Below are 13,861 nucleotides of genomic sequence, written 5' to 3' on the forward strand. Positions count from 1 at the left end.
ATTCATTTTGATATAATTATACAAGCATGGAATATATCTTATTATAATTAGGAACCCACTCTTACAGATGTACACAATGGTGAGATTCACTATGGTGTATTCTAAAAGAGATGAAGTCAGATTATAATCCAAAGGTCTATTCAGTTTATCTACTCCTGGACCCTTCTTTTAAGAATCACAACATAGCTATTCCCCATTGCAACTAGATTTATTATTGTTATGTACTTTTCAAAATTCTATTATTTTGTATTTTTATGCATTTTTCAAAACTATGTTGTACATAGTTAAAAACAGCACAAATTTTAAAAGGAAAGAAATATGAATATGAGGTCCAGGCTCTGATCCAGGTCATCCTGCATAGGTTGGATGTTAGGTGAACAATAGCTTCTGTTACCACTGCTAAATTACACTGCCTATAAACAGTGTGATACCTTTAAAAAATAGACATCATCAATGACATCAGTAAAGAAGGAAAGAGGGAAGAGGAGGAAAGAAGGAAACAGGAGCACGAAAATTGTTGTACATTTCCCTTTAGTTAACATGTATCCATTCACAATGGATTACTTACACATAGGCTCTTGATGACTCTCTAGTTTCTTTTCTTTGATAAATCCCAATATTCTATTAATCGAACATTTTTTCATTCTCCTGGAAATTTTACCCTGCTATGTTTTAGCTCTGTTATTGAAATGTATATTAATGTGGCTGATTCAGGGTAAAAGCATCTTTAACACTTCAATGGAGAACATGCTATATAGTTCTGCTTTACAGGTTTATGTTTTCAAAGATATGAATAGATGAAGAGAGTTTACTTAACTAGAGTTTCTACAGGCAAGAATTTAAAATACTACACACCTAATTTTAAAATATATTCTATGGATTCTTTGACACTCATTTCTGAGGGAGAAAGAAAGAGAACCCCAGTTAGAATCAGACTTACCACTATATCTACCAGAAATCTAAAGTTCATGTGTTTTATATAATTCATCTATAGTAAAAGTATTTGAAGTCTATACAATGTGACTTAAGTTTTTTCCAGAACATTAAAACCTTTCTACTAATATTCCTAGAATTATATCAATGACTTCATTGGATTAACATTTTCATTTTTAAGTCCAAACGCCTATTGAAATTAATCTTGAACAGTTCTGTGTAGATTTGAACAAACTGTTTATGTCACTTCTAACATAAGATCAGTAAAATGATGAGTTAATTTTTAATTATTGTTATCTAGTGCTCATTGACACTGATATATGCTAGATATTATGCCAAGCTTTTGATCTGTGTTCCAATTAACTACAAAATAAAATTGAAAAGGTGGACATTTTTATTTTATCTTTCAGAGAAAAAAGTCCAGAGACACTATCGTACCTGTTCAAATCATAAGAATAAACAGAATGTGGGTTTCTCTTTTTTCTGTTTTATTGGTACATTATAATTATACATAGTAGTGGGATTCATTGTGCTGTATTTGCACATGTTCATGACATAATTTGATCAAACTCATTCCCGGATAACTTTCCTTTACCTTCCCACCTCCTTCTCCTGATCTGCTTGCTCTAATCTTCTGATCTTCCTTCCATTGTTATTATATTTTAATTTGTGCATTATATAAAAAAAATTATATATAATATAACTATTATATATAATCCCATATATATATGTATGTATATATATATATATATATATATATATATATATGGGATTCACTGTGGTATAATTTTATAAGGACATAACATAATTGGTAAATTTGTCCCCTAGTACTTCCCCACGCTGCCCGCATGAATATTCTTCCTCCACTCTACTGGCCTACCTTCTGTTCTCATGAAATCCCCCCTCTTCTAAATTCCTTTTTTATCTCTCTAACTAGTTTCTACATATGAAAGAAAACATGTGACCCTTGACTTTCTAAATCTAGCTTAATTTACCTATCATGATGTTCTCCAATTCCATCCATTTACAGCAAATGAAATAATTTCCTTCTTCTTTATGTCTGAATAAAACACCAGTGTGTATATATGCCACATTTTCTTTATCCATTCACCTGCTGATGGTCACCCAGGCCAGTTCCATAACCAGGCTATTGTGAATTACACTGCTGTAAACATTACATGTATCATTATAGTATGCTGACTTTAAGAACATGGGTTTCTAATCAGATCTGGTTGATTTAAAAGCCTAAGCTCTTTCCAGAGGAAGTAAAAGAAGTAAGAAGAAATAATTTTTGGTATGGTATGGTCAGGATAAAAAGTCATGTCACAGTCCTGTGCCTAGTAAAAATTGGTTTAAAAAACCCTTAAGAAGAAAAGAAGGTAGAAAAATTATACAACCGGACTTCCAGTTTCTGATTCCATATGTAAAGAGCTTGCATATTGCCACTCCCTCTTAACAATAAGCAAGAAAGCTGAACAGAGTGATAAACCAGCAAGTCCTCTTAGTTCCATAATAGAGATAGGGACACGGGAAAAGCCCCTGCCCTCAAGATTGGAGAGATGGACAGGTAAGTACAGGGAGTTGTGCCTTCCAGAACAGAGCCTGACAAGCACATGCCACCCCAGGAACCAGTGCTGGGACAGGTAAGATTCTATTGTAATAGACAAACCTCTAGATGCTCACTACAGACAAGTATGAGGGTTGGAAACTCCGGCGGGGGGGCTGTTATATAGGGGTGTATTTTTGAGGTTTACTTCAGTTGTATTCTCAGCATAAATATCTTAGAAAAATCCCCTTGTGAGAGCATGCTTTCCTTCTTAAAAAGGCCTACCCTCAGAAGAAACTATAAATCCAGAATCTAACCATATAATATAATAGTATATTAAATTCAAAGTAAGTAGAATAGAAGAAATAATAAAAATTAGAACAGATACTAGTGAAAAATTGAAAATTATAAATTATAATAAGTGGCCCTTTCTGATGGGGGATATTAAAAATGGAGAGTGGGGTGAACATGGGAAATCTCTACTTTCCTCACAAGTTTGCTATGAATCAACCTCTTGTCCTCTCACCATCCTCTCTCCTCCTCCATCCAGTCTCTGGTAACCACCATTCTATTCTCAAATTCTGCCAATCAATTTTTTTTAGATTGCACGTGCAATCATCAAAACTCCCATAAAATGTAAAAATGTACAAAAGTTATGTGTCAATTAAAGTGCAAACTTAATTTAAAAATAAAGTCTTTCATTTTAAAAAAAAACCTTTATAATCATCCATGAGGATTGCAAAGTGTTTTAATAACATTTTTCCAAATGCTAATCCATTCCAAACTAATACCCTTTTAATATCGATTGTACCTTGTTTTGATAACAGGTTTGATAACATTTTCTCACTTTATACCCACAGATATCCTTTCAACTGTTGTAGTTACACAATCTCATCAAAACTTCCATAACATGGAAAATATCTACTCATATAAATAAGATAAATATGTATAAAACTAGTCTCAACTGGTTGCCCTGTACTCATGTCTATTCAGGGTAATGTATCCTATTAAATGCCCTATTTTGATCAAATTCTAGCCTCTCTATTTTTCTCTTCACAGGCAATTGAGTGACATATTTTTATGTCAATTTCGACTCTGTTTGCTTTATGCTACCATTTGCCTTTCATCTGTGCTGTTTTCCACTGCTCTGCTCGTACTTTGTATTTCTAACTGCAGTTGGTTCAAATCTCTATAGGGATTTGAGTTGAGTCATTTGGGGCTTATTCTTCCACACCTTTCTCAGCAAGTGCAGTGCTACTGGATCTCTTGAAAGCCTTTCTAAGCCTTGTTTTTAGCTCACTAAGGTTTCTGCCAATTGACTAGTCCCTATGTCAGTGATAGATGTATGAAGCACATTAACTCTGGGCCAATCTCTGTATGATAAAAATACCTCATTTTTTAGACAGTGCCACACAATGTCTAGAAAGAAAAGGTAAGCCTGATAGCAAAAGGTGATGAGTACTTTCATGTCTAACTATCCTTAAGTTCCCTAAAGCAGTTCTCTATAACATCACAAAATTCCCACTGTACAGGGTGAAGTTGACTACATAGAGGGTCATGCAGTCACTTCCCACAAAAGGCTTTGTTTTTGAAAAACAGAGATCTATATCAGCTTAATCTCTTCTTCATGGCTATCCAGGAAAATCGAGTCACCATATTACGTATCTGTAATTCTGTGATCAATGCTTATGAGTCCACTGTATTCAGTAGCAAAATAAAAAAGTCCCCTACATTTAAATTGTTGGAGCGATTTTTGTAATGGCTCCCTGAGATTCTTCATAAATAAAAAAATCCTAACAGACCTGCATTCAGAATATTGTTGTAGCAATTAATTGAGATTGCTTTACATAAAGCAGTAATCACACTGCCTAGATTTTTATGTTTTCTGTAAATGTAGCAATTTCTTAATTTTTAACATGAGACTTAGGTGGGCAAAAACTTATTTCAATTAGTTTAATTTATCAAAAAATAATTTTTGCATTTTTGAAAAATATTGGGGATAAGGATTCTTATAGAAAATTTTTGTGATAGTTTTGGGGCAATCCTCCAAAGAATTACAAAATTTAACAATATAATGCAATAGTTCTTTTGGAGGCTTCAGAAAAAAAGCATTTGTTTAAAATAGGTAAACATTATGTCTGACATACTAGACGCTGATGACAGGTTTTAAATTCCATGGCACTGGGATTATTTTAGTCAGCTTTTTCACTACTTTAATAATAATAATAATAAAAACCTGAGGTTCAACAACTAGAGGAAGAAAAGTTTATTCATGGCCCACAGTTTCAGAGGTCTCAGTTCATAGATGGCTGACTGCATTACCCCTGGGTTCAAGGGGTGGCAGAACATCATGGTAGAAGAGTGTGCAGAGGAAAGTGTCTCAGGATATGATGATCAGGAAGGAGAGAGAGAGAGAGAGAGAGAGAGAGAGAGAGAGAGAGAGAGAGAGCACTCCACTCAAGAAAGATGAAATAGAAATCTCAAAGGCATGCTCCCAGGGATCCACTTCCTCCAGCTTCAACCTACCCACAGTTACCATCAAGTTAAGGGGATTAATGCACTTATTGGGTTAAGGCTGTCATAACCCAATCATCTCACTTCTAAGCCTTCTTGCTTTGTACCACACATGAGCTTTTGGGGAGCACCCAATATCTAAACCATAACAGTGATTAAGAAGTAGAATACATGGAGTTCAACTGCCTGGGTTCAATCCCAGTTTTACTAAACAATGGCTGAGGGATTTTAGACAATTTTTCTTAGCCTTTCTTTGCCAGGGGTATGTTCATTTCTCCTGGGGTAAGCAGTAATTACACTCGCACTTTCTCTCTCTCTGACACACACACACAAAATTTCATATATCTACACAATGAAAATCATATGCCACCAATTCTATTCCAACACCATAGGATTCATTCTTTCTTTTGCTCTTTCCTATTTGTAATTCCTTAATCCAATAGTGAGAAGACCCCCCTTTCTGCATCTTTCATGCATTACATGCTTGCTCAGTACTCTTGACATGACAATCTACTCCTGCTATGGGTAGCTAACTTGCTCCACAGCTTCCCTCTATGGACTCCACCTCGGCCTGTCTATCATGTCTTCTGTACCAATGTCCTCCCTGAACCAACACATGATTTTTTTAACATCATGAACTACTTTGGGACAATGATGAAATGTATATATTATTTCACCAGAAAATACATATAAACAAATCAGCATTAAAATTCATACAATGTTAAGAGATTCATGCTAATATCTTTCTGACATTGAGCAACTTAATTTCTGTGAAACGCAGTTATTTTAAAACATGTGCCATTGGTGATGATGATAACAGTTCCCTCAAAGGTTCATGAAGCTTTAAATAAGAAATCTTACCTACAATAATAAGGATACAGGAACAAGCATAAACGTTAGTTATCAGAATCATCTTCCCTTGTTAGCTCCTCCTTTATATAATCTGATGATCTCTATCAGTTGCTAATGTATTTTCATGTTCTAATAATTACTTACTTCCCTCTTAACGTTTCCTTACAATACTTCTGAGTTTGTTTTCTCTTCTTTAAACTATGACCCCCATCATTCGGGAAAATTGTAAAAATTACAGATCATTTATACTAAGTAACTGATTGCCTTTGTTCCAAGAAGGCAATAATTGTTGGCACTTTTAGAACAGACTGGCATTTTCTTAAGCTTTTCAAATCTATTATTCCTTTACCTCTTTGGTTTTTTTTTTTTCTGTAGCTACTCATCCTTTCACAATTAGATCCATGCTACCTTATCCCCAATGCTTCTTTGGTCATTTTGCATGAACTGTGTTCTTTATATTTCCCTGATGTTCCATTTTCCTACAACTTACCCTCTAGCAGGTGTATCCCAAGTCAATAGTTTAATGTAACTGCATTTATAGGGGTTAAATACCAGAATCATCCATTTCAATTGACACAGTAGTCTTTATAAAAGCCTAGCCGAAGGCATTGTCCACCTTGATATCCCTCACAGCTTTTACAAAGATTTATGAGATAAATTCCATGGCAAATCTAGTTCCAGAGAAGTTTACCTCTGGAAATAAAGTGTTGTGTCTGTGGTATACATTGGAGGGGGACAGAAAAATTCTGGACTTTGCCACAAAAACTCAGACTCTGGCTTTGCCATTTCCTAATCCTGTGAATCTGGATGATACAATTTCTCTGAGGCTATTGTTGCTATTTTGTGAATTGGGAATGATATATCTTCCTGTGAGGTTTTTTTGAAGATTAAATCAGAATGTACGTACAAAGAACTTAATGAATATAAATTCTGTTACCTCCTTGCCTTTGTCCTTGACTCTTCCTTTCATTCATTTCTTCCTTTTTTTCTTCTTCTTCTTAACTGTTTTAATTCTTAGAGCTAGGTAGATGTCTATTTTTAGGGAATTTACAACTTCTAATCTGCATGATTGTGTTCTTTGAATTTTATCTGACCTTTGGGGGTCTAACTTTTAGAAGTAGAAAAATTTCTAAATAAGTAAAATAAAAATATATGTGTGTACCCAAATGGATTGCTTTTAACTTTCAGAAAATTAATAGGTGATATTGTATTTAATATTCTTTCTATTCATAGACTAGAATTTAAGAACAAATTAAGAGCACCTTTATTGATGATTCATTATTAAACTCCTCTTAGAAAAACTGGAGTCATGTTTTCTAGATTAGAATCGTGGTTTTAGCAGTTAATAGAAATGTACCTTTGGGTAAATTTCTTAATTCCTCTGTGCCTAATTTTCCTCATCTTTAAAATAGAGAAAATAATAACATCCACCTATTTAGGTTATGTTACTATTAAATAAAGTTAATTTTTGCAAAGTGTTTCAAATTGTGCACGGTGAAGACTTACCTTACATAAGCGTTATGTAAGTGTTGGCAAAATAAAACACAAATTCACTACTTCAGTGTTAGCCCATTGAAATGATGTGTTGTAATATTCTCTAACCATTTAAAAATCAAAACTGTGTTATACCAACACAATACAGAATTTAAGGGATAGTCCGATCCTATAATGAGATAAATTACCTGTGCTTTACTGACACATGGCAGAATGGCCAGAGTGACCAGTTTGCCCATCATTAGAAAGTTATTACAGGGCTTTTGAGATTCAGAAAGGACAGGGAAGTTCTCAGAACCACACTGTTCATGTAGATTGTCACAGACTAAAACCTGAACCTCAATTTTGGAGTCAATTCAGTCAAACCTATAAGAATAGATCAAGAAAGTATAATAATCTAAATTTGCTGTGTGGCCAGCGGGCATCTATTTTGATGGATTCCGCTCATCTTTTCAATTGGTTGTCTTGGCAGTTTTCAGTGGCTTTAGTATAAACACTTAAGAAGTGAATATAATACTTACTAACTCACCGTTCAGACCGATGATTACAGTTGGACCATCTAAGATGAAATATCTATTCTGAGTGCAATAGTTATTACTATGGGATGTGAGTGTTTTCAGAGAGGAAAACAAAGTACAATTTTAGGACCATAATCTAGTTTCAATCGCTACTATCCTCATGTAAGCATTTATGTTTCAAAAGTATCTTGATCACAAAGTATAATTTTTTTAAAGAAAAATATTGAGCCCATTTGTGTTTCCTACACTTGGACTACTTCTGAAGATTCAGGTGCAGTGTTTATCACAATTGCTTCTCTCATAGAGGCGAGGATGACATTTCTAGACTACTAGCTACATATTTAGGAATGGTCTGTCAGGTAGTCAAGCCCATAAATAAGAACTGGAAGCAAGTGGAACAGAATTGAATTTCTCTGGATAATTGGCACATGTGTCACCCATTGAGAGGCAAGCACTCTGTCTAAAATAATGTTGACTGGTGAGACGGGGCACGTCTTCCCACACATCCGACACCTTTTTACAGAAAAAGAGTCCAGTGTCCAGAGACATTTTAAATTTCATGAATTCTGTATTTGAAAATCAAATAGGCCAATTTCTTGTAACCTCGGTACAAGGAGTCAAGATGTCAAACTTTTTGTCATCCTTCCAGACTCCTGTTTTATAAACCTATGTTCTAGTACTTACAACAGAATGTAAAATAAATGATTCACGTAGAAATGTCTCAATTAAAGGTATTTAAGAAATGTCTACCTTTGAGCAAATGGCATAGCACTGTTCAGGTTTGGTAGTGGGAAGGCATCACATGAGTTTTTTATACAATGTATCCCTTGACAAAAGGGAAAATGACGAGTATATTAAGAATGTGCTTTGAATGTGGCAAAGAGTGTGTCAGTTATTCAGGATTATCTAGAAAGTGGTCTTCTTTTATATCTGTATTTACTAAATCAAACATAAAGAAAGGTAGTATAATCAAATCAATTTTTGATGCTGGAATATTGAAAAGACTCAAGTACTCTCAGGCATCGGGTAGTGCCTTTCAGTACTTCATCCAGTCGAGTTAAGAACTGTTTGTCCTGTGTCTGGTGCATTTCTCTTTTTTTTTTCTAATTGATTTGCAAATATTTTAATTTTGGAGGCTACTGTGTATGGAATAGATTTCCTAATTTTCTGGATGTTGCCAGACACAGGGATGTTTAGCTAGAAAGTATCCAGGCTAATTTACCATGCATCTGGTTACACCCATGGAACTAACTTTGGCTTAGTAGAAGTTGGGCGTGGCAGGGTTTGTTACAAAAGCTATCAATGAAGAAACAGCTCTACGTGCTGTTTCTTCTTATCACTGGCTGCACTGTGGATACGATGAAAATGCACCAGCCCTGACCATGGGTAGAAAGACCACGCTTAAAATTATGATGGAATCATGTTTCCTGGACAACTCATGGAGGAGAGCTCCTATATCCCCTGGCCTGCCTACCAGCTGTGACTTTTAAGTAAATCAGAATAAATTTTCAATCTATTTCAGCCACTGTTAAATGTTTTTTGACAAAGACTTACAAACTTCAGGGCCCATAACCTACAAAAATACATAGGAATAAACTAATATTCTGCGTATAACCCTGGGGTTATATATATGTATGTATGTCATCTGTGATGATGGTTTTAACAGCAAAATAATTGCAATATAAAGAAAACCCATCCATGAAAAACTTCATAGGAAGTTCTTTGAAAACAAAGAACATCTACGACTTGCCTCTAATTTGTTCTAAATTTTTCACACTAGAAATCAAGCTCCAAGATGCTATGAAACACTGATCACTTCATTTAATACATGGCAAACAAAGAACTGGCGCCTTCAGCCTCTCTAGAGCATCAGAATTTACTTAGCTTCTGCTTGGAGACTGGGTCTTATTCGAAGTAGCCAAGTCCTGTCTCGCTCTAATCTGTTCTATCTGGACATCCTTCATTCATGCTTTAGATTTTGGAGAGTGCGGGACTTGGTAGGTGAGTGCTTATACTCTCATGATGTCTCTAAACGTTAAATTGCAATGACACTATTTTAAACAATTGGTATTTTTTTTTCTTCTTATTTTGTGAACTCCCCATCATTAATGTGTGTCCTTTTAATATTTGAAATCATTAGAGGGTTTCCATTATATATTTTAATCTTCAAAAACAAGCAGCATAATCAAATCCCATGCTTTATCAGATATTATATAAGCCTACATGTATTGCTGTATTTGTGATAACTTACTATATAATTTCAGACTTTCTATTTGGCAACTATCATTTCAGATCTCTAGATACTCAAAATGTACAGGTTGATTTTTGTGCAAAGTCTTACTCTCTGCTCTCCTTCCTCTGTCTCTTCACTCTTAAGTTTCCATACTTCTTTCTGTGTGCTTAAAACACAACATTGATTACCTGGTTTAATTACTTTCTGTTTTCAATCTTTATTTCATTCTTGAATATGAGATTATAATATTAACAGATCAATTTCCTTGAATTGTTTGAAATAAAGGAGATAATATTCATACTGAATCTAACCCAAAGTAAGACAATAATACATTATAATTATAATCATTACTTAATTTAAAAGTATTGTGTGTGGAAAGTCTGCAGTTTAAACTGAGCACCAAAATGTCCATCAGAATCTATAATTTGGTAAAAAAAAAAAATGCTTTCCCCATAAGTTTTCTTAACTGCCATTTTGAGCAGTTAATGGCTATTCCACAGGGTTTGGGGGATGGTTAAATTAGATTAAAAAAAAATTGTAAACTTCCTGGTTATGTTTAAAAAAATTGTAAACTTCCTGGTTAAGAGAGAGAGAGAGAGAATTTAATATTTTTTGGTTTTCAGTGGACACAACATCTTTATGTTATTTGTATGTGGTGCTGAGGATCGAACCCAGAGCCGCGTGCATGCCAGGCGAGCGCACTACCGCTTGAGCCTCATCCCCAGCCAAGGAAATTTACTATTATGGTTTGGATATAGGGTGTCCCCCAGAAGCTTCTTTGTTAAGGTAGAAATATTCAGAGATAAAATGATTGAATTATGAGAACTCCAACCAAACCAGTTCATCCTAGTTTGAATGAACTAACTGGAGGGTAACTGTAGGCAGGTGGGGTAAGATTGGAGAAGACAGATCACAGGAGGCATACCCTGAAAGGACTCATTTTCCTTGTAGCCCCTTCCCCTCTCTCTCTCTGCTTTCTGGCCACCATGAGATGAACAGCACTCCTCTGCCCTACCGTCTGCCATGACGTTCTGCCTCACCTGGGGCCCAGAGCAAGGGACTCGGCCCATCATGGGACTAAACTTCTGAAACTGTGATCCCAAATCAACTTTTCTTCCCCTAATCTATTCCCCTAATCTATCAGGTATTTCGGTCATAGGGACAAAAAACTAACAAATTTACTAAAAAAATATATATATATGCTAGTACCCTTTATTTCCTTAGGTTTAGTTTTCCTTACCAACTAAGAACATTTTTTTAAAACTTATTTTTCTGAAATTCTATGTAAGTTAAAGTGTCAGCTTTTCATCACTGTAATCAAAATACCCTACAATAACAACAGAGGAAGAAAAGTTTATTCTGAGCTCACAGTTTCAGAGGCCTAAGTCCATGGTTGGTTGACTCCATTACTCTGGGCCCCAGGTAAGGCAGAACATCATAGTGGGGGGTGTGACAGAAAGCTACTCAGCTTATGACAGATGAAACACAGGGAGGGAAGGAGGGGGAGAAAGAGAGGGGGGCAGAGTAACAGAAAGAGAGCACCAGGGCCACAATATGTAATCCCCAAGGCAAGATACCAGTGAACCACTTCCTCCAGCCATACTCCACCTGCCTACAGATACCCAATAATGCATTCCAATTATTAATGCATCACCTGAATTATTCCTCTGATGAGGTTACAGCTCTTCCAGTCTAATCATGTCACCTAATGCATTACTATGGGAGCTTTGGGCAGAATTTTCATATCCAAACCATAATAGCCAAAAAAACTGAGTTAATGAAGAAAAGTAGCCATTAGTAACTTTCATGATATAGCTATGCTAAACATAATACTCATGTTAATGACAGATTTTTAAAAAATTGTTTGTTTGAAACAAATTTATTAAGAAACATCTCAGAAGAAGGGAGAAAGGTCAGAGGAGCAGGGCAGGGGAGTGTCCCAGGGAGAACAGTCTCTGATGTCTTGGGCAGGTGGGGGCAGAGGAGACTCCTGATGCCAGTGGGTACAGAAGTGCTCTCGGCTGGAGCCCGTGCAGAGAGACCTGAGGTAGCTGGCACATCTCGCTCCTGCAGCTGCTCAGAGTCCACATGACTGACCTCACACCCAGGTTTCAGGACCCTCAGGCACAGGGTGCTCTGGCTGTCCACTTGACTTGGCTCTTTCACCTCTTCCCTTCCTTGGAGCCACACTGTTTAGGAATCTGGCCCATTTCTGCCTCTTACACTGGCACCACCTTCTTACTGACTCGTGGCAGGCAACAGCACAGGTGCCGGACACAGGCCGCAATCCTCCTAGTTACCCTCTTCCGACGATTTCTGTTGTTATGGGGCGACCCAGTATCAGGTGTGGGGGTGCTTGCAGGCAGGAAGGGGAGATGAATGGCCTGCTGGCTGGCCCTTCTGAGGCCCTTCTGCCCTGTCTGTCCATTCTCCATACTCAGCTGCGGCTCACAGGGGAAGGTGTGAAGGGCAGGCTCACTGTGACTCCTCTTTGGGAGGACAGGGTGTGGGTGAGGCTTAAACCTTGGAGGCCCAGGCTTCCCCTGGAACATGCAGCCTGCCCCCTGACTTTTCTGGTGCTTCAGGATTAAGTAGGTAGCCATGGCTGTATCGAAATTTCTCTTGGCCAGAGACACCCAGATCTTGTAAGGATCATAACCCATATCAATCAAGATGGTCATTATTTCAGGGTCGGGGTGTTTGGGGAGTGCCTCACTACAACGAAGGGGTAAATACTGCTCACCCTGTGTCAGCCATGGGTGCTGAAGGATTTGCTGGACTGTAGGCTGCTTCCTGGGATCCAGGGTCAGTATTTGGTCGATGAGCCTCCGGGCTTCGACAGACACATGGCGGGTGCCAAAGTAGGTTTCCAGCACAATCTGCCTCCGCATCGCCGGAGTGGCGGGCCCCACAAATGGACACCTCCCTGTCAACATAAAGTACAGAATGACGCCCAGTCTCCAGATGTCCACTGGGGGGCCCTCAAACGCTTGCCTCAGGACACATCTGGTAGCAAGATGAAAGAGACTGCCCCAGAAGTCCTTCCAGTTCTGCCCAGAGGTGACCCTGGTGCTGAGGCCGAAGTCAATAAGCTTAATGTTGCCTCCGGCATCCAACAGGATGTTGTCTGGCTTCAGGTCTCGGTGCACGATGCCCTGGGCATGGCAGTAGCCCACTGCACACACCATCTGCCGGAAAAGCCGCCGGGCCTCTTCCTCCTGCAGGCCATCCTCTGGGACGTGGCTAACTAGCTGTCCCCCACCTGCGGGCTCCATCACCATGTAGATATTGCTGGAGGTCTCAATAACCTGGAACAACTGGATCACGTTGGGATGCTCCAGGGTTCTCATCATATCTGGCTCACAGAGGACCTGGAGGTTCTGCTCTATATTCTCCACGACTTTCACTGCCACCTCTGCCCCAGTGAGGCGATGGCGGGCTAGTTTTACCTGGCCATACCCGCCATACCCAATGTCCCTCAGGACCTCATACTGGTCCTGGAAGACTGCTTCTTTGCAGGAGCCGGGCCCCTGCAGCCCTACACTCATCTCTCTACTCTGGCTGACCATCCTAAGCCGGAACACCAACGAAGGAGGCTAGCTAAAAAAAAAAAAAAAAATAACAGACCAAAACAACAAATGCAAATCAAAAACAAAAACAAGACAAAACAACAAACCCAAATCAAAGAACCAATATCCAAAGACCACCGCCAACACCAACCACCAAATGCACTAACTATCTGGGAGTCCAACAGGTCACCACCAAGAGCTT

The 13,861-nt window shown here is 37.8% G+C and overlaps 1 protein-coding gene across 1 annotated transcript; it reads right to left on the reverse strand.

Annotated features, from left to right (window-relative positions):
- Nucleotides 1–12,309: 12,309 nt before the first annotated feature.
- Nucleotides 12,310–13,659, reverse strand: LOC114092312 (sperm motility kinase 2B-like). The gene has a single exon (XM_027934886.2). The coding sequence runs from the start codon at nucleotides 13,657–13,659 to the stop codon at nucleotides 12,310–12,312; it is 1,350 nt and encodes a 449-aa protein (XP_027790687.1).
- Nucleotides 13,660–13,861: the final 202 nt, after the last annotated feature.

The sequence above is a fragment of the Marmota flaviventris genome, chromosome 12 (assembly GCF_047511675.1).
Source record: "Marmota flaviventris isolate mMarFla1 chromosome 12, mMarFla1.hap1, whole genome shotgun sequence".
Lineage (NCBI taxonomy): Eukaryota > Metazoa > Chordata > Mammalia > Rodentia > Sciuridae > Marmota > Marmota flaviventris.

What these genes read in the sequence shown, in the direction of transcription:
- LOC114092312 (XM_027934886.2), bottom strand. Translation starts at nt 13,659, where the DNA reads ATGGTCAGCCAGAGTAGAGAGATGAGTGTAGGGCTGCAGGGGCCCGGC.